This window comes from Canis lupus, chromosome 10 (assembly GCF_003254725.2).
Source record: "Canis lupus dingo isolate Sandy chromosome 10, ASM325472v2, whole genome shotgun sequence".
In the NCBI taxonomy this organism is placed as follows: Eukaryota; Metazoa; Chordata; class Mammalia; order Carnivora; family Canidae; genus Canis; species Canis lupus.
The window spans coordinates 35,789,959-35,811,732 of NC_064252.1; the positions used below are offsets into that span (position 1 = coordinate 35,789,959).

At 35.7% G+C, this 21,774-nt stretch overlaps 1 protein-coding gene and 1 pseudogene across 9 annotated transcripts in view; one reads left to right on the plus strand and one right to left on the minus strand.

The window, feature by feature from the left end:
- Positions 1-2,109: 2,109 nt before the first annotated feature.
- Positions 2,110-2,230, plus strand: LOC112675763 (U4 spliceosomal RNA; annotated as a pseudogene).
- Positions 2,231-9,984: 7,754 nt separating this feature from the next.
- Positions 9,985-21,774, minus strand: part of CCDC138 (coiled-coil domain containing 138) — a 110,429-nt gene continuing 98,639 nt past the window's right edge. For all 9 annotated transcript variants that reach the window (XM_035696097.2, XM_049115373.1, XM_025462595.3 and 6 more), the window contains 2 exons: positions 12,278-12,416; positions 9,985-10,479 (listed from right to left, as the gene is read on the minus strand). In XM_035696097.2, the coding sequence (XP_035551990.1) occupies positions 10,314-10,479; positions 12,278-12,416 (305 nt within the window). In that variant the 3' untranslated portion in view covers positions 9,985-10,313. The remainder of the gene's footprint in view (positions 10,480-12,277; positions 12,417-21,774) is intronic.

Here is a 21,774-nt window from a genome sequence, read left to right on the forward strand (position 1 = left end):
CTGGAACACTGAAATGAGCCCTGAAGAGAAAACTTGAAAAGGTCTCCAAGAACAGAAAAGGATAAAGAGAGGACAGAGATGAGAGAAAAAAAAAAAAAAGTTATGAAAAAATAGAAATAAGACCTAAAATATATAAATATTTCAAAACAAAAACAAACTAAAAAAACTGCAACAGAATAAATAATCCAACATGATTTTTAAAAGTATTCAGAGATAAAAGATAAAGAAAGATGCAAATCTAAGTAATTACCATGTTACAAACAAAATAAAGGTGCCCTGGATACATTATGAGTAAATTTCTGGGTTTAAATGCACATGTACTACTTTTTTCCACTCCCTAAAGGAACAAAATTCAAGCTGCCCCAGCACTTCCTACTACTTCTCACTCCTAGCAATGTGACATTTTGTGTTGTCTCTCTCTTGTTAACGATCAATCTTGTCAGAGATTTTAGTCTTTCAGAGCACTAGCTTTTAGTGTTGATCCTGTTTTATATCTTTGTTGCACTGCTTTTTTCTTCTTAATATTCCTTCTTTACACTTTATTTATATTCACTTTGTTGTTCTTGTTCCATTTTCTCTTGATGTTTGGTTCACATATTTTCAGCTTTTTTCCTTTCTGATAATTCAATCCCACATTTCTGTGTAAAAATAAGTTAGCTGCATAAGTTTGATAAGCAGCATATATATTATTGTTTAGTTTTAAGTATTTTTCTAATTTCTGATATGATTTTGTCTTTGACCCTTCTGTTATTTAAAAGAATGCTGTAAATGTATGAGTTTTTACATTACTTTTTGTTACTGACCTCTAATGATTATACTGTAAGTCAGAAAATGTGTTCTTTGATACTGATTCATTGAAATGTTAAGACTTGATTTATGGCCTGTAGGTGGTTAATTGTTGGAAATGTTCTATGTGCATGTAAAGAGTGTATTTTGTTCAGCTAACATTCTATATATATTAAGCTTATTGCCTTGTTCAAATCTTTCATATGCTTAGTCCTTTTTATGACATGATTTATTGATTACTGAAAGAGATGTATGAAAATCTCCACTTATGATAATGGACTTGTCTTACTCTAAGTCTTCAGACATTTTTACTATGCTTGTATTTTTAAGCATATATATATAAAATTGTGATATTCTCCTGAACTAAAATTTTTATCACTATATAATGACCTATTTCTGATTTTTAAATATCATTGACATTTTGTATTTTAGAGTTGTACCACCTTTTTGTTGGATAGGTCTTTCACTATTTCTGTGTCCTTATGTTTTTAGAATGGTTCTTGAAAACAATTTATAGCTGAATTTTTAAATCCATCCCAATAATCATTGCCTCAACTGTGAGTTTAATCCATTTATATTATGAGTACTGATATAATTATATAACTTCTATCTTATTTGGTAGATATTTCCTTTCTTCATGCTTATTTTTTTTCTTGCCTTCATTGGTGGAGTCCTCTACCTCTTCTGTTAGTTTAGAAATTAATGTTTTTAATCTTTTATTTTTTTCTAGAAATTTTAACATCATGTTTAATTTAAAAGACTGAGTTACCTTGCTAAACAACATGGTACCTTAAAACATTTTAACTCTAATTCTAGTTACCCCTCATTCCTGAGTCACTGTCCTTGTCCTGGATTTTAGTTTTTTTTCTAACCAAACTATGGCTAATTCATAGAATGGTTTTATTCATATTTTCATCATTCTCTTTGTTATGTCTTTGCACCTCAACTTCCTGAGACCATTTTGCTTCTTCCTAAAGTACATCCTTTAGAAATTCTCTTAAATGTAGTTTATTGGTAGTAAGAATTTAATTTGGTTTCCCTGAGATATTTTTATCTTGCCACTGTTTCTGAAAGATATTTTGATGAGTAGGCAAACTCTAGACAGCCATTGTTTTTCAGTACATTGAAAATATTCCACCATTTATTGGACCATTTTTACACAGAAATGTGGGATTGAATCATCAGAAAGAAAGAAAGGCTGAAAATATGTTGTTGAAAGTCATTTTCAATCTATGTTGTCCCTTTGAAATTAATCTGCCTAACCTCTGGCTGCTTTTAAATTTCTACTGTCTTTGGTGTTCTTGGTGTTCATTTTCTACCATAAGCTTTGCACACTGGCAGTATCATAGCCAATGAGGTTTATCCGAGGCGCAATTATTGATAATTGAAAACATTTTCTATTAATATGTTTTTAGATATGAGTATCTTTTTATTTATCTTGCTTTTAACCTGTTTGGATTCTTGAACTGGGATTCGTATTTTTCACCAGTTCTCAATAACTTATTCTGTCATTATTTTTTCATGTGTTATCTCTGCCCCATTCCCTTCTTTTTTTTTATTTTTTAATTTTTTTTATTATTTATTTATGATAAAATAAATCACACACACACACAGAGAGAGAGAGAGGCAGAGACACAGGCAGAGGGAGAAGCAGGCTCCATGCACCGGGAGCCCAATGTGGGATTCGATCCCAGGTCTCCAGGATCGCGTCCTGGGCCAAAGGCAGGCACCAAACCGCTGCGCCACCCAGGGATCCCCCATTCCCTTCTTCTGGAACCCATTTACATATATGTTAGATCTCCTTATGCTTTATCCTTCATGTAATACATACTCTTAGACTTTTCGTTTCTCTATGGGCATTCTGTGTAATTTCTACAACCATTTTTCTTTTAAATCATATCTTGAATTTCTCATTTCACTATTTTCACTTGTAGAAGTTACATTCCAAAACTTTTCAAGACAATTATTAATCTTCTGTTTCATTTTATTTCTAATTATCTCTTGTTTCTTTAAAACCACTGAACATAATTTATGTTGTATTATTGTATTGTAGTTGTGAGTCTATTCTGTTGTTTGTAATTTCTGGTCTCACTTGTGTGTGTTCATTGTGAACTCATGTTCCTTGGTACCTTATCTGAGGAAACTTCTAAGGTCTGGGATGCTTCTAACAAGCTCCTGAGAGTAACCAGTCTGGGACTTATTTCAACCAGATTCTCTGCTTAACTGTTTTGACTGCCAACACAGTGTGAATTCAAGCCCCATGTCCATGTAAATGAGGACCATTCTAAGTAATCACTTCATCTGATCTTTTTATTCTCCTTTCCCAAAGTTATGCTTCCTCAGTGAACTCCTTTATTCCTCATCTGAAGCATGTTTATACTGCTTCATAGTAAATTTGTTACTGATTTCATATTCCTTTAGGCATATTGTAATAAGTTTTATCAGAGATGTAAACTGAATTGTAACATTTTTAGACATTTATTAAAATAACAATGGCTTTCTTCCTTTAAAAATACAGTAAAATATACTTTTAAAAATTTATTTAAATTCAAGTTCATTAATATATACTGTATTATTGATTTCAGAGGTAGAATTTAGGGATAAAATATATTTTTCTTACCAGAAGGCCAACCTTGTATTTCTAGAATGCATGCTAGTGTACTTGCTCATGGCTTGTTCTGGTGATAAATGATTGGTATTGATTTGCTCATAATTCTTTAGACTTTTGAATCTATTGAATTCTTTCCAACTTCCTTTGACACTTTTGGTACTGGGTTCATGTTAACTGTATAAAATGAATTAGGATGCTTTTTTTTTTTTTAAGATGCTTTTTCTACACTCTGGGACAGTTTACATGCATTTAGTAAGTATTTCTTCCTTGAAATATTAAAAACAATTTGTCTGTAAAACATCTGGATTTGATGTCATTTTTATTTTATTTAATTTTTTAACAATTTTATATATTTATTCATGAGAGACAGAGAGGGGCAGAGACATAGACAGAGAGAGAGAAGCAGGCTTCCTGTGGGAAGTTCGATACGGGACTCCATCCCAGACCCCCGTATCACACCCTGAGCCAAAGGCAGATGTCTCTGGTGCCTCTTAATGTCATTTTTAAAAAGAATTCTTCCAAAATTTTATCAAAGACTTCACTGATTTCCTATTGCAGATTTCTTGTTGTTTTCTAGAAAATAGTTCATTTCATCCAGATTTTCAAATTTATCTGCAGAGGCTAACACAGAATTTATAATTTAAAAATTTATGATTTTTATACTTTTATTTATCCTAATAAATAGTTTTGTTCTTTACAAGTTACTATTTTTCTTTTTCTTCTTCTTCTTCTTCTTCTTCTTCTTCTTCTTCTTCTTCTTCTTCTTTTTTTTTTTTTGCTAAGACTATACATTTTTTCTTCTTCAGTTGGGAATATTTATCCTGTCTTTAATTTTTTATTTATTTTTTTATTGGAGTTCAATTTGCCAACATATAGCATAACACCCAGTGCTCATACCATCAAGTGCCCCCCTCAGTGCCCGTCACCCAGTCACCCCCACGCCCACCTCCCTTTCCACTACCCCTTGTTTGTTTCCCAGAGTTAGGAGTTTCTCATGTTCTGTATCCCTCTCTGATATTTCCCACTCATTTTCTCTTTCCCCTTTATTCCCTTTCACTATTTTTTATATTCCCCAAATGAATGAGACCATATAATGTTTGTCTTTCTCTGATTGACTTATTTCACTCAGCATAATACCCTCCAGTTCCATCCACGTCGAAGCAAATGGTGGGTATTTGTCGTTTCTAATGGCTGAGTAATATTCCATTGTATACATAAACCACATCTTCTTTATCCACTCATCTTTCAATGGACACCGAGGCTCCTTCCACAGTTTGGCTATTGTGGACATGGCTGCTAGAAACATCGGGGTGCAGGTGTCCCGGCGTTTCACTGCATCTATATCTTTGGGGTAAATCCCCAGCAGTGCAATTGCTGGGTCGTAGGGCAGATCTATTTTTAACTCTTTGAAGAACCTCCACACAGTTTTCCAGAGTGGCTGCACCAGTTCACATTCCCACCAACAGTGCAAGAAGGTTCCCCTTTCTCCACATCCTCTCCAACATTGGTTGTTTCTTGCCTTGTTAATTTTTCCCATTTTCACTGGTGTGAGGTGGTACCTCATTGCGGTTTTGATTTGTATTTCCCTGATGGCCAGTGATGCGGAGCATTTTCTCATGTGCTTGTTGGCCATGTCTATGTCTTCCTCTGTGAGATTTCTGTTCATGTCTTTTGCCCATTTCATGATTGGATTGTTTGTTTCTTTGGTGTTGAGTTTAATAAGTTCTTTATAGATCTTGGATACTAGCCCTTTATCTGATATGTCATTTGCAAATATCTTCTCCCATTCTGTAGGTTGTCTTTTAGTTTTGTTGACGGTTTCTTTTGCTGTGCAAAAGCTTCTTATCTTGATGAAGTCCCAATAGTTCATTTTTGCTTCTGTTTCTCTTGGCTTCATGGATGTGTCTTGCAAGTTACTGTGGCCAAGTTCAAAAAGGGTGTTGCCTGTGTTCTCTAGGATTTTGATGGAATCTTGTCTCACATTTAGATCATTCAACCATCTTGAGTGTATCTTTGTGTATGGTGTAAGAGAATGGTCCAGTTTCATTCTTCTGCATGTGGATGTCCAGTTTTCCCAGCACTATTTATTGAAGACAATGTCTTTTTTCCAGTGGATAGTCTTTCCTGCTTTGTCGAATATTAGTTGACCATAAAGTTGAGGGTCCACTTCTGGGCTCTCTATTCTGTTCCATTGATCTATGTGTCTGTTTTTTGCCAGTACCACACTGTCTTGATGAGTACAGCTTTGTATGACAACCTGAAATCTGGCAGTGTGATGCCCCCAGCTATGGTTTTCTTTTTTAATTTTCCCCTGGCTATTTGGGGTCTTTTCTGATTCCACACAAATCTTAAGATGATTTGTTCCAACTCTCTGAAGAAAGTCTATGGTATTTTGACAGGGATTGCATTAAATGTGTAAATTGCCCGGGTAGCATGGACATTTTCACAATATTAATTCTGCCAATCCATGAGCAGGGAATATTTTTCCATCTCTTTGTGTCTTCCTCAATTTCTTTCAGAAGCATTCTGTAGTTTTTAGGGTATAGATCCTTTACCTCTTTGGTTAGGTTTATTCCTAGGTATCTTATGCTTTTGGGTGCAATTGTAAATGGGATTGACTCCTTAATTTCTCTTTCTTCAGTCTCATTGTTAGTGTATAGAAATGCCACTGACTTCTGGGGATTGATTTTATATCCTGCCACACTGCTGAATTGTTGTATGAGCTCTAGCAATCTTGGGGTGGAGTCTTCTAGGTTTTCTATGTACAGTATCATGTCATCTGCAAAGAGGGAGAGTTTGACTTCTTCTTTGCCAATTTGAATGCCTTTTCTTTCTTTTTGTTGCCTGATTGCTGAGGCTAGGACTTCTAGTACTATGTTGAATAGCAGTGGTGAGAATGGACATTCCTGTCATGTTCCTGATCGTAGGGGAAAGGCTCCCAGTGTTTCCCCATTGAGAATGATATTTGCTGTGGGCTTTTCGTAGATGGCTTTTAAGATGCTGAGGAATGTTCCCTCTATCCCTACACTCTGAAGAGTTTTGATCAGGAATAGATGCTGTATTTTGTCAAATGCTTTCTCTGCATCTATTGAGAGGATCATATGGTTCTTGTCTTTTCTCTTGCTGATATGATCAATCACATTGATTGCTTTACGAGTGTTGAACCAGCCTTGCATCCCAGGGAAAAATCCCACTTGGTCATGGTGAATAATCTTCTTAATGTATTGTTGGATCCTATTGGCTAGTATCTTGTTGAGAATTTTTGCATCCATGTTCATCAGGGATATTGGTCTATAATTCTCCTTTTTGGTGGGGTCTTTGTCTGGTTTTGGAATTAAGGTGATGCTGGTCTCATAGAATGAGTTTGGAAGTATTCCATCTCTTTTTATCTTTCTGAACAGCTTTAGTAGAATAGGTATGGTTTCTTCTTTAAACGTTTGATAGAATTCCCCTGGGAAGCCATCTGGCCCTGGACTTTTGTGTTTTGGGAGGTTTTTGATGAGTGCTTCAATTTCCTCCCTGGTTTTAGGCCTGTTCAGGTTTTCTATTTCTTCCTGTTCCAGTTTTAGTAGTTTGGTTTTCCAGAAATGCATCCATTTCTTCTAGATTGCCTAATTTATCGGCATAAAGCTGCTCATAATAAGTTTTTAAGATCATTTGTATTTCCTTGGTATTGGTGGTGATCTCTCCTTTCTCATTCATGATTTATTAATTTGAGTCTTTTCTCTCTTCTTTTTAATAAGGCTGGCTAATGGTTTATCTATCTTATTAATTCTTTCAAAGAACCAACTCTGGTTTTGTTAATCTGTTCCACGGTTCTTCTGGTCTCTATTTCATTGAGTTCTGCTCGAATCTTTATTAACTCTCTTCTTCTGCTGGGTGTAGTAGGATCTATTTGCTGTTTTTTCTCCAGCTCCTTTAGGTGCAAGGTTAGCTTTTGTATTTGAGTTATTTCCAGTTTTTGGATGGATGCTTGTATTGCGATGTATTTCTCCCTTAGGACTGCTTTTGCTGTATCCCAAAGATTTTGAACGGTTGTATCTTCATTCTCATTAGTTTCCATGAATCTTTTTAATTCTTCCCTAATTTCCTGGTTGACCCTTTCATTTTTTAGCAGGATGGTCCTTAACCTGCACGTGTTTGAAATCCTTCCAAACTTCTTCTTGTGATTTAGTTCTAATTTCAAAGCATTATGGTCTGAAAATATGCAGGGGACAATCTCAATCTTTTGGTATCGATTAAGACCTGATTTGTGACCCAGTATGTGATCTATTCTGGTGAAAGTTCCATGTGCACTTGAGAAGAATGTGTATTCAGTTGCGTTTGGATATGAAAGTCTGTAAATATCTGTGAAATCCATCTGGTCCAGCGTGTCATTTAAAGTTCTTGTTTCTTTGGAGATGTTGTGCTTAGAAAATCTGTCGATTGTAGAAAGCGCTATGTTCAAGTCATCAAGTATAAGTGTATTATTACATAAGTATGTCTTAACTTTGGTTAATTGCTTGATTGATATACTTGGCAGCTCCTACATTCGGGGCATAAATATTCATGATTGTTAGGTCCTCTTGTTGGATAGATCCTTTAAGTATGATAAGTGTCCTCTTATGTCTTACTTTGTCTCTCTTTGGGATAAACTTTAATTTATCTGATATAAGGATGGCTATTCCTGCTTTCTTTTGAGGACCATTTGAATGGTAAATGGTTCTCTAACCTTTTATTTTCAGGCTGTAGGTGTCCTTATGTCTAAAATGAGTCTCTTGCAGACAGCAAATAGATGGGTTTTGCTTTTTTATCCAGTCTGAAACCCTGCGCCTTTTGATTGGGTCATTAAGCCCATTCACGTTCAGAGTTACTATTGAAAGATGTGAATTTGGTGTCATCATGATACCTATTCAGTCCCTGTTTTTGTGGATTGTTCCCTTGGACTTCCTCTTTCTATTACAGAATCCCCCTCCTGTCTTTAATTTTAATAGTTACTTTGACCTTTTCCAAAAGCATTCCTTTATCCTTCATTTCTCTAATTGTCAAAGTTAATTTTGACTCTATTTCTGATGAATATATAAAACTTTACTTACTTCCTCCTCCATCTATACCTCAATCTCAGGGTCTCATTAATTTTCAGCTTTTAATACCAGTTAATAAAGTTTATCCAAATATCACTAAATTATTGCTTTTCCCATTATTTATCCTTTTTGAAGAACTTAACATTTCACTCCATTTCATAAAGAGATTTACAATTATTTAAATTTATTTATATTTAAGTGGTTTCAGTTTCACTACAGTCTTTTGGTATGAGGTGGATTTAATAAACCAATTCTCTTTTATGTCTAAATTGGCTAGAATAATCTAAGTAGCTTCTTTTCTCAAGAAGTGGTATAATTTCTAAACACTTGCATATCTGAAAATGTCTTTCTTCCATTGTTTTCACCTGTGCAGGTATCTTCACTAGGTATAAAGTCTTGGGTTAAAATTTTCCCTCTCCAAAAGTTGAAGGGATAGTTTCCTATCAACTCCTGGCACTCCATGACGCTCACTGGGTTTTTCTTCTCTTGCAGGTAACTGGCTTTTGTTTGTTCTTGCCCTTATCCTCATAATTTAATACTTATATAATTAAATTATAATTTGTGTCTAAATTACAGGATGTGTCTTATTATTGAATGTTTTTCTCACTGATTTTTCTGGAACATGAGTTCATTCAATCTCTACATGTAGGTCTTTCTTCGGTCCCCCAAGTCTTTTTTTCCCCCCAAATCTTTATTCAACTCTTTGAACAAGGCTTCTGCTCCACCTGTTCTGTTCTCTTTCAGAAACATCAAATATCCAATGCTAAAGTGCCAACTTTTGTTCTGCCATCAGCTGTCCACTCTCTTGTTGGCACCATCTCTAGGTACTCTGTATTCTGAGAGCTGCTTTTTTTTTCTCGTGACACTGATTCTATTTTCTGATATGTCAATAATGATATATTTTTGTGTCTGCTGTGCATTTTTGCTTCTGCATTTAGTTCCTGTAAGTGTCACCATACTCACCTTACCCTGTTCTCTTTATGGCTTTCTGTTTCTGCTTCACAAACAGCATATTTTCTTATATTCTTTTGAAGAGATCAAAAGTTTCCTGAAAATTCCTCCCAGTTCCTGGAAATGAGATTATATACTGAGAGAGCTTAATTTTATGAGTGTTTAGGACAATGCTCCTTTTCTTAATTTTGCAGTATTCTGCCCCAAATCCAACCTCTTCTACTTTACTCCAACCTGTGGCTACTTCATTCATCTTTGGCTGTAGCAAGAAATATCCCCGGGTATTCAGACTAAGATATTTTTGCTTATTTTTCAGGTTTTTTTTTTTTAAGATTTTTGTTGTACATATATACTTTGGTGATAATTATTTTGGAAAAAATAAAAATAGAAAAAAATTCTTTCTTTAAAGTACTCTGAACAGCAGTTTTTGTGAATGCACAAAAATCAGTTTTTGTGAATCTAGGATATATACAAAAGTTATGATATGAAGATGGAAGGTAAAAGTTATGTACTTTTGCTTCAAAAACAAGAAACTGCTAACATATTAAGAAAGAATGACAATATGATCTAATCTTCTTTCCCACACAAACACCGATTTTATTCCAAATAATCACATAATTTAAAAAACTTTCCTAAAACATTCTTACAAAAAGTAACCCCAATGTCATTAATTCTGAAAATTCCATTTTGTACATTAGTGAGTACTACCTTAGTTGAACTGAAAGAGTTCAAAAATTCCATAGCTTCTATAGATTTCATTTTAAAAGTTAAAAAAAAAATCTATTTTTCATGATAAATGATGCTACTGGTAACTTACTTGGTGGACTTGTAGTTTAGTAATTTTTACAATCTTACAAATAAGCAACACACATATAATATATATAAAATAATAATCAGCTAATCTAATGGCTTGCATTGGAGGCCAAGGAGTTGCATTTTGTCAAACCCAAATTGAACAGAGTGGAATTTAGGTTGATACAGAGAAAGGCATGCTCTGGATGTGTTGTCCTTTGTAATTCTTGAAGCATCAGATGAATAGTAAAAAGTTCAAAGAGCTTCTTATTACTCCTGTAAGAGAATGAGTATATTGACTTAGTCGGACACTCTTAAGGAGTTTGTCTGAAATGACAAGGAGAGGTCATCTATTTGTAAATATGGGCAAACAGCACCTGGTTTCAACACCGTGCAGAACATAGGTAACTAAAGGATTAATATGCTGAGACAGACAAAACTGGTTTTAGGAGATAAGCCTAAAGTGGAAAAGTATTCAAGGAAAACCAAAATATGCTTTATAATACTTAAATCTGCAACCTCATCACCATCAAAATGCTTGAGAATTTTTCCTCACAGCTAAAAAGAGTAAAACACTTGATCATCTTATTTTAAGCAGCAGAGTATTGGATTACCTTTTGACTTAGCTACAAAATATCTTTTCAACCATCCTCCTTCTAATAATCAGTAATTTCATTTTCAATTAGTTCTAATAACATCTGAAACACATTTATTTCCCTGTCTCCATATGTTTACCTCTTGAAAGAGATTATTAAATAACCTAAGTAACCACCCACTTAATACAAAAGGATTCACATCTCTGTGGTTTTAAAGCTTTACTTGAAGACCTGCTTGCACATCAGCTGTTCCCAGCCCTCCTGCAGGGGCTTTGTTTCAGCTCTTATCTCTGGCTAAAATGAACATAAGCTATAACACACAGCAGGAATAGGGTACAGTTGCAAGTTGGGACTGCATAAAAAAATCCCATGAACTAAGACCTAAGACCAAATTAAACCTAAATAACGTTACTGCAGCTTCGTGACAGCACAGGTAAACTAAAACAGCTCTTCCTGAGAATTTACAGACTATAAATTAAGACAACCATGGTACAGTCAGTCTGCAAGCAAAGGAAGACGATGAATTGGTAAGTTTAACTGATACCAGTCCAAAACCTGCTGAGTATGAGGTTAGAGTTTGACAATAACGTACTGTGGTGTGGTATTGTGTGCTAGGCACCAAGCAGATCATATGGACCTTCTATCACACAACTACAGATAATTTTAAGATGTATTATACTTACTATTCAAGTATACTGAGGCCTGGTAACATATCTAAGTTCATGACCATGCAAATCACAGGTGAGAGGAAAGGTAGGGCAGGGGCAGAGGAGCTGAACCAAAACCGAAATTTTACTGTTACAACATGAGACAGGCGTTTAATCCACCTCCAAAGAAACTATAAACTGGTATAGCTAGACTATACCAGGATCAGGAAAATAAAGCTTAAAATCTGTGTCCTTTATTTATAATTTAAAAACTGGTTATACCAATGTTTGCATCAGGGGAAAGAAGAGGAAATATAAAAAGAAAGCCCTTGGTTCTTACAATGAAATCCAAATTAGTGGCATAATAAGCTCATAATTATTTCCTAAAATAAAACCAGTTACCAACATTATTTTAAATCTCTTCTGCCTGCTTCATTCTCATTCCCCAAATTCATTTCAGTATGTCAATAGGATCTGATATATTTTTATTTTTATCTGTGGTACTTCAGTGTATCAGTGTGTAATAATTCACTCTGATACTACCACTTGGTTGCTAAAAACTGCTTACTTCTGCATCCTCTATGGTTCCTAAAGTTTACTTAGCAAAAATGAACTACAGAAACAAGACATGCCTAGACAGACACTCTGATTCTCATCTATCACTGAGTATGTATCTTAGACATGCATTAATAGTTCAAGAATCTCAAGATTCTACATTTATTGGAAACCGTTACTTAATAACGTTGAACCAGTATAGGATTCAGAAAGGCCTAAATCTTCACAATAATATGTTTTTCAATAAAAAAATATTGGAAATAAAAAAATCCTTACTTGATTTTGGAAAGCTTCTGCAGGATAATACTGAGCTTTTCTAGAATCTGAAGGTCAAGTTTAGGCGTTCGGAGCAGCACAGAGCAAGTACGGAAAAACAAAGTGTTGCTACAGGCTTCCAAGAAGGGCTGCAGGGACTCTGCAAAACAAAACACCAGGGCTTTACTGTTACAAAGTAGCTGGAAGGGAAAGTGATAACAAAATAAACCAGAACTATGTGGTACTGGTACCATGTGGTTCATCAAGTACTGATTTGGACTTTCATTCTTTCATACTTAAACTTTGGGGCAACAATACAGTCATTTGAAAAAAGAAAATCTCTAATGGCTGTTGTGGAACAAGGCAAACCAAAGATCCAACCTCCAGTAGGTATTATGTAGCAGAAATCTCATGTTTGAAAGAACGTGGGGAGGTCATTCTTCAAGAAGTTCATAATAGTAAGCTGAGTTTAAAAATAATTAACAATAAAAAATACTTTGGGGATAGCATTTTTTAAAAAATATTCTACATTTAAGAATTTCATTTGAGTGACAATTCACATAATCAATAGCTGGGCAATAACTTTTTAAGCACAGAAGCCAAAGGGTGAAAAGATTTATAAAAGACAAAAATTTTACAAAATAAAAAATTTTAATGTCTATGTAAGGTCTGTATAAAAAACAACTACAAAACTTAAAAGGCAAAAGCCCTAAAAAAACAAAGGGAAATGTCAAACTCGAGGCAGAGGGATTGGGAAGAAATTCCCTTGTAATATATTTGCCAGGAGATTGATACTATTAAAAAAAGCTCTTATAAATCAGTAAGAAAAAGATTGATCTAATATTTTCAGTAATGAGCAAAGAGCACAAACAAGCAATCATGATGGAATAAATACAGGAAAAATATTCAACCTCAGTAGAAATAAAATAATTGGAATTTGGCAAATTTGTATCAAAAGCAATGTAAGAAAAAAAAAAAGCAATGTAAGTGGGGATATCCTTTGATTCAGCAATCCTGCCTCTGAGACTGTGTCTGAATCGAATGTATGCACAGGTTTGATAATTAGGGCCACAGTAAAGTTTGCAATAGTGAAAACTAAAAGATCTGTTAAGGTGGTTATGAGTTCAAAATACAGCATCTATTTCTGATTAAAACTCTTCAAAGTGTAGGGATAGAGGGAACATCTCTCAATATCATAAAACCCATTTATGAAAAGCCCACAGCGAATATCATTCTCAATGAGGAAAAACTGAGAGCCTTTCCCCTAAGATCAGGAACACGACAGGGATGTCCACTCTCACCACTATTATTCAACACAGCAGTACTAGAAGTCCTAGCCTCAGCAATCAGAAAACAGAAATAAATAAAAGGCATTCAAATTGGCAAGGAAGTCAAATTCTCCCTCTTTGCAGATGACATGATACTGTATATAAAAAACCCAAAGGAATCCACCCCAAGATTGCTAGAACTCATACAGCAATTCAGCAATGTGGCAGGATACAAAATCAATGCACAGAGATCAGTGGCATTTCTATACAGTAACAATGAGACAGGGATGCCTGGGTGGCTCAGTGGTTTAGCGCTTGCTTTCAGCCCAGGGTGTGGTCCCGGGGTCCCGGAAGCGAGTCCTATGTCAGGCTCCCTGCATGGAGCCTGCTTCTCCCTCTGCCTATGTCTCTGCACCCCCCACCCCTGTCTCTCATGAATAAATAGAATCTTTAAAAAAAAAAATGAGACAGAAGAAAGAGAAATTAAGGAATCAATTCCATTTACAATCACACCAAAAACATTAAGATACCTAGGAATAAACCTAACCAAAGAGGTCAAGGATCTGTACTCCAAAAACTACAAAGCACTTCTGAAAGAAACTGAGGAAGACACAAAGAGATGGAAAAACATTCCATGCTCATGGACTGGAAGAATAAATACTGTTAAAATGCCTATGCTACATTTAATGCAATCCCCATCAAAATACCATGGACTTCACAAAGTTGGAAGAAATAATCTTAAGATTTATATGGAACCAGAAAAGGGACGCTGAATAGCCAGAGGCATGTTGAAAAAGAAAACCAAAGCTGGGCGCATCACAATTCCAGACTTAAAGCTGTATTACAAAGCTGTGACAAAGCTTCGTAATACAGCTTTGTAATACACAATATTACAAATTTGTGACAAATACTTGTCATCAAGACAGTATAGTACTGGCACAAAAACAGACATATAGATCAATGCAACAGAAGAGAGAACCCAAAAATGGACCCTCAACAATATGGTCAACTAATATTCGACAAAGCAGGAAAGAATATCCAATGGAAAAAGGATAGTCTCTTCAACAAATGGTGTTGGGAAAATTGGACAGCCACATGCTGAAGAATGAAACTGGACCATTACACCATACACAAAGATACACTCAAGATGGTTGAATGATCTAAATGTGAGACAAGAATCCATTGAAATAAAAATAAACTTTGTGTATGACCTTTATAATGGAAAAAAGCCAAGACCAACCAAAAACTTTAATATATCAGCATATTTAAAAAGGGAAGCTTGTAAAGGTCTTTTAGAAGTAAAAAAGGTTCACTGGTTTAATTTCCAACCTCCCCTTTAAACCTATGAGAAAGATATAGAGAGAAGGGAAATCCTGAAATTCTTATATGCATTGGGTTAGGGTTAACTTTAAGACCAAAACTGCAGTTTTAACATTTTTTCACTACTCCAATGTTCAAATTCATTATATTTTTTAAGCCTAGAAAAACTTCAATTTGAATAAAGGTAGCTAGTATGAGAGTGGAAAATATTGAAGGTCTAATAGGGCAAATGACTTGTCTTCTAAAATTCATGTAACACTGGATAAATTACTCAGCATGTCTTCACTATTTCTACATTAAAATGGAAAGGTAAAAATGCCTGATAGAATTTTTCTCCCCTAATACCTAGTCATAAGGATCAAAAATTGTAAGACAAAAACAAAAAACAAAAACAAAAAAACACCGAATAGTAAAGAAGAGCAAAACAAAAACAAAAGCAAACCCCTTAACTACAACAACCAAAAAGGGGGCAGAAGTCAAGGTCACAAACATTGGTGGCCAATGTTCTAGGATATAAACACAAAATTCTAGAGTGGAGAAGAGTTGGGAGTGTAGCCAGGGTCCTAGCCCAGCTTAACCACCTTTTTTCCATATCACATATCGGGGTTGACAAAATCTTGGGAATTCTCACTAATAACCCTAAACCTGAAGAGGAACAAACAAAACAGCTGCTGTTACTTTTTCAACTTCTGACTGGGAAACAAAGAAAAGGGGTTGCCAGGGGGGCAGTGGAAAATAATGTTCCTGAGTACACACTGTACTAGGGAACCAGTCCAAACCCGAAAGAATTTCTCTATGGGAACAGGATACTTAGTCAAATCTCAGAAGAATATAGTCCTGAGAATCTAACAGCATGTTATTGCTACACCCATGGGACACAGAAAAAAACATATATATTAAGGAAAATAGCTTTTAAACTATAGGTCAGAAGGAAGAAAAGAAAACTGGACTTGACTATGGTGGTAAGAAGAGAGTGTCCCACACCCTCTATGAAGACAAACAGAAAGTCTGGACAAGGAGGTCCAAGCAAGAACAAGATTGATTAGAAACAGCATGGCAATCTGGCATACATATTACATTGATCAATCAGTCAATTAATCAATAAGAAAGGAATATAGCACACACAAAACAGTCAAGTGTAATTAATAGAAAACACAACTCAAAAAACAATAGTTTTCCATAAGAGTTTTGAGGTATATATTAACCTAATAAAAACATGGCTAGTCAATAAAATAAGAAAAGATGATAAAGAACAGGATTTTAAAAAGAAAGACAATTTAAAATCCACCATCAAAAACCAAATATTTAGGGCACCTGGGTAGTTCAGTCATTTAAGCATCCAACTCTCCTGCTCTCAGGGTCGTGAGTTCAAGCCCCACATTGGGCTCCCTGCTGGACATGGAGCCAACTTAAAAAAATAACCAAAAAACCCTGATAAATCACAAAACTGAAGTGATATAACTGAAAATTAGATTATTATAGAAATTTCAGATAATCACAAACAATACAAATGAAAATCATGTAAAGAAATAATTAGAAAGAAATCAAAATATGGAAGACCATCAAGAAAATAAGGATAATTTGTATTCTTGATATTAGTTTATCCTGAACAATGTATGGGTTACAAGTGGTGACCCCCCTCCACACACACACAATCAAAAATCTGTGTATAACTTCTGAGTCCCCAAAACTACTAACAGCCTACCACTGACCAGAAGTCCTACCAGTAACAAATAGTTGATTATTAAATATTTTGTATATCATATGTTATATTCTACAATAAAGTAAGCTAGTGAAAAAAATGTTAAGAAAATCATAAGGAATTAAAAGAATTATTCACCAGGATCAAGTGGGATTTATTCCTGAGTTGCAGCGGTGGTTCAATATTCACAAATCACTGATGCACTATAGTAATAAAAGAAGGGATAAGGACCATATGATCCTCTCAATGGATGCACAAAAGCCCTTGATAAGATACAGCATCTATTTTTTTTTAAAGATTTTATTTATTTATTCATGAGAAACACGGAGAGGAGAGAGAGAAAGCGAGAGGCAGAGACACAGGCAGAGGGAGAAGCAGGCTCCATGCAGGGAGCCTGTCGTGGGACTCGATCCCGGGTCTCCAGGATCACACCCTGGGCTGAAGGCGGCGCTAAACCGCTGAGCCACCAGGGCTGCTCTACAGCATCTATTCTTTATAAAAACCTTCAACAAAGCAGCTACAGATGGAACATATCTCAGTATCATACAGGCCATATATGAAAGACCCACAACTAATATCATCTTCAACGGGGAAAAAACTGAGAGCTTTTCTCCTAAGACCAGGAACATGACAGGAATGCCCACTCTCACTATTACCATTCAACATAGTACTAGAAGTCTTAGCCTCAGCAATCAAGACAACAAAAAGAAATAAAAGGCATCTGGGACACCTGGATGGCTCAGCGATTTAGCGCCTGCCTTCGGCCCAGGGCGTGATCCTGGGGTCCCAGGATCCAGTCCCACATCGGGCTCCCAGCGTGGAGCCTGTTTCTCACTCTGCCTGTGTCTCTGCCTCACTCTCTCTCTCTCTCTCTCTCATTAATAAATAAATTAAAAATCTTTAAAACAGATAGATAATAAATAAATAAATAAATAAATAAATAAATAAATAAATGGCATCAAAATCAGCAAAGAAAGAGTAAAATTTTCACTATTTGCAAACAATATGTAGAAAACCCAAAAAGATTCCACCAAAATACTGCTACAAGTAATACATTAATTCAGCAAAGTCGCTAGATATAAAATCAATGTACAGAAATTTGTTGCCATTTCTATACATCAATAGCAAAGCAGTAGAAGACGAAATCAAGGAATCAATCCCATCAACAACTGCACCAAAAACCGTAAGATACCTAGGAATAAACCTAACCAAAGAGATAAAAGATCTGTACTCTGAAAACTATAGAACATGGATGAAAGAAGCTGAAGAGGACACAAAGAAATGGGAAAACATTCCATGTTCATGGATTGGAAGAACAAACATTGCTAAAAAGTCTATGCTACCCAAAGCAATCTACACATTTAATGCAATCTCTATCAAAATACCACCAGCATTTTTCACAGAGCTAGAACAAACAATCCTAAAATTTATGGAACCATAAAAGACCCCAAATAGCTAAAGCAGTCTTGAAAAAGAAAATCAAAGCTGGAAGCATCACACTGCCAGATTTCAAGATATGTTGCAAAGCTGTGATCACCCAGATAGTATAGTACTGGTACTAAAACAGACACATAGATCAGGGAAACAGAATAGAACCCAGAAATGGACCCACAACTCTCTGGTCAACTAATCTTCGACAAAGTAGGAAAGAATATCCAATGGAAAAAAGACAGTCTCTTCAACAAATGGTGTTGGGAAAACTGGACCATGACATGCAAAAGAATGAAACTAGACCACTTTCTTACACCATGCACAAAGATAAACTCAAAATGGATGAAAGACCTAAATGTGAGATAGGAAACCATCAAAATCCTAGAAGAGAACACAGGCAACAACTTCTTTGACCTTGGCGCCAGCAACTTCTTACTAGACATGTTGCTGGAGAGAAAGGGAACAAAAGCATAAATGAACTATTAGGACCTTATCAGAATAAAATGCTTTTGCACAGCAAAGGAAACAGTAAAACTAAAAGGCAGCCTAAGGAATAGGAGAAGATATTTGCAAATGATATATCAGATAAAGGGCTAGTATCCAAAATCTATAAAGAATTACAGTGCTATATTGTATTTATAGGGAAAAAAACCCACACAGAAGCAGGTAGGCACAGTTCAAACCTGTGTTAAGGGATCAAATATATATATATATGAAATGCTAAATGAACAAAGAAGGATGAAGATTGAAAGAGCCCAATAGTGACTCAGGAAAATTTGCCTCAGAATATTCAACAGCAAGATATACCCTAAACTTCCAAGATAAAAGTCATTAGCCACCTAAGCAAAAGAGTAAATTATCACTAACAGGGAAAAAATCAGGCTATCCTTTCACTTCTCTGCAACAGTAAAAGTATAGTTTACAAAATTTTGAAAAGAAAGGGAGCTCTAAACCTACTATATATACTCAGGCACGATCTTGGTAAGTACAAAAAGGCCATCATTTTCAAACATGAAATGACTCAGCACCCACAAGCACTTCCTAAACTGGGGAGGAGGGGTGTAGGATACACATGGGGGAGGGAGCAATTAAGTGATTATTCAAAAATAAGAACACAGGGCAGCCCGGGTGGCTCAGCGGTTTAGTGCCGCCTTCAGCCCAGGGAGTGATCCTGGAGACCCGGGATCGAGACCCATGTCAGGCTCCCTGCATGGAGCCTGCTTCTCCCTCTGCCTGTGTCTCTGCCTCTCTCTCTCTTTCCTCTGTGTATTCTCATGAATAAATAAATAAAATCTTAAAAAAAAATAACACAGAAAAATGCAGAAGTCACAGTAAAAGAACTATTCCTGAGCACTTAATATAACTGAATGTAAAACTAATTTAAGTAGTAAGAAAACCAGTATGAAGCACATGTGCAAATTGTGGTCACAGAACAGAATGAACTGTGATAATGAAAGGGAAGTGGAAGAAGGAGAGATGGAAAGTGCACAGTGCGGCTGTCTTCATCTTTCCTGGCTGGGAGCCAATAAACGGCTAAAACTGAAAACAATACTTAAAAGACAGGATACACTTAAAAATGACTAATATGGTAGGGGTGCCTATGTAGCTTGGTTGGTTGAGTATCTGACTCATGATTTTGGCTCAAGTCATGATCTCTTGGGTTGTGGGATCAAGCCCTGTATTGGGCTCCATGCTCATCATGGAGTCTGCTTGGGATTCTCTGCCTCTCTCTTTCCCTCTGCCCCTCCCCCTGCTTATTCATGCTCTCTCTCTAAATTAACCAGTTAATTAATTTTTTAAAGTGACTACTATGGTGAATTTTCTTATATTATTTTACAATAAAAAAAAGAAAAAGAGAGACTCAATGCTTTTTACCTTTTCTTAACAGAAGGAATTTGATATAAAATATTTGTAATTCAAATCCATTTTATTTTTCCTGTTAATTTACTCTTTTGCTTAGGTGGCTAATGACTTTTATCTTTGAAGTTTAGGGTATATCTTGCTGTTGAATATTCTGAGGCAAATTTTCCTGAGTCACTATTGGGCTCTTTCAATCTTCATCCTTCTTTGTTCATTTAGCATTTGTAATTCAAATCCATTTCATTTTTCCTGTTAAATAGATTTCCGTAGGCTAACTGGAATTTAAATAAAAACTTGAAAAAAAAATAGATTTCATGGGACGCCTGGGTGGCTCAGTGGTTGAGCATCTGCCTTTGGCTCAGTTTGTGATCCTGGGGCCTGGGATCGAGTCCCGCATTGAGCTCCCCACAGGGAGTCTGCTTCTCCCTCTGCCTGTTATCTCTGTCTGTGTGTCTCATGAATAAATAAAATGTTTTTAAAAATAATTTTCATTAAGTAATGTATAATAAATCCCATTTCTGTAACAGTATTTTTCATGTTTATCCACTCAATATTTTCGTATGTACAACTACAGAAAAGTATCTGAAATAATATTTAATGATGGTGATTACTAAATGATGAAGTTTATATGGTGATGTTTTAAAAAAACATGCTTTCTACATTTCTTTTTGGTCTCATTTTTTTTTTTTTTAGCTCTAAAAGCTTATTTATATTTAGTTTCTAAACTGTGGTTAAATATGCAAAAAACCCTCAAACCCTTACATTTTAACCATTTTTAGGTGTACTGTTTGTTAGTATTAAGTACATTCACATTGTTGTGCAACCATCCATCTCCAGAAATTTTCCATGTTCTCTAAAAGAAACTGTACCCATTAAACACTAACACCCACTTCCATCTGTCCCTCTAGATCCTGGCAGCCAACATTCTACTTTCTTTCTTTGTAGATCTGACTATTCTAAGTATCTCACATAAGTGGAATCATATAAGATTTGTCTTTTGGGGGGCCCCTGGGCAGCTCAATGGTTCAGCATCTGCCTTTGGCTGAGGTCATGATCCCAGGGTCCTGGATTGGGCCCCACATCAGGCTCCCTGCCTAGTGGGGAGCCTACTCCTCCCTCCCACTTGTGCTCTCTCTTACTTTTGCTATCTCTCACTCTCAAAAATAAATCTTTGTTTTTTTAATTTTTAAATTTATTTATTCAGAATTTATTTATTTTTATTCATGACAGACACACAGAGAGAGGCAGAGACATAGGCAGAGGAAGAAGCAGGCTCCCCGGGGGGAGCCTGATGTGGGACTGTATCCCAGGACCCCGGGATCACGACCTGAGCCAAAGGCAGATGTTCAACCACTGAGCCACCCAGGTGCCCCAATAAATAAAATCTTTAAAAAAAAAATTGTCTTTTTGTATCTGGTTTATTTCACTTAGCATAATATCCTCCAGGTTCATTTGAGGTGGAGCAGGTACCAAAATTTCCTTCCTTTTTAAGGCTGAATAATATTCCTCGTTATGTATATACCACATTTTCCCTTGCTGCTTTCAAGATTCTATCTTTGACTTTTGGAGTTTAATTATCATGTATCTTCTCTGTGGGCTCTTTGGGCTCTTCCTGAGGTTCACTGAGCTTTGGAATTTGGTGAGCTTCTTAGATTTGTAAAACTATGTCTTTCCTCACATTGGTAAATTTTCAGCCATTATATCTTTAAGTAGATTATCGAAGAGGCAGATTATTCTGCCCCCTTCTCTGTCTCTTCTTCTGGGACTACCAAAATGTGCATATTAATCTGCTTGATGATGTCCCATAAGTCCTTTAGGCTCTGATCTGTTCCATTTTCTTCATTCTTTCTTTTTTGCTCCTCAGTCTTGATAACTTCAAATGTCCTGGCTTTAAGTTCATTCTTTCTTGTCCCTGTATGAATCTATGAATCTGATGT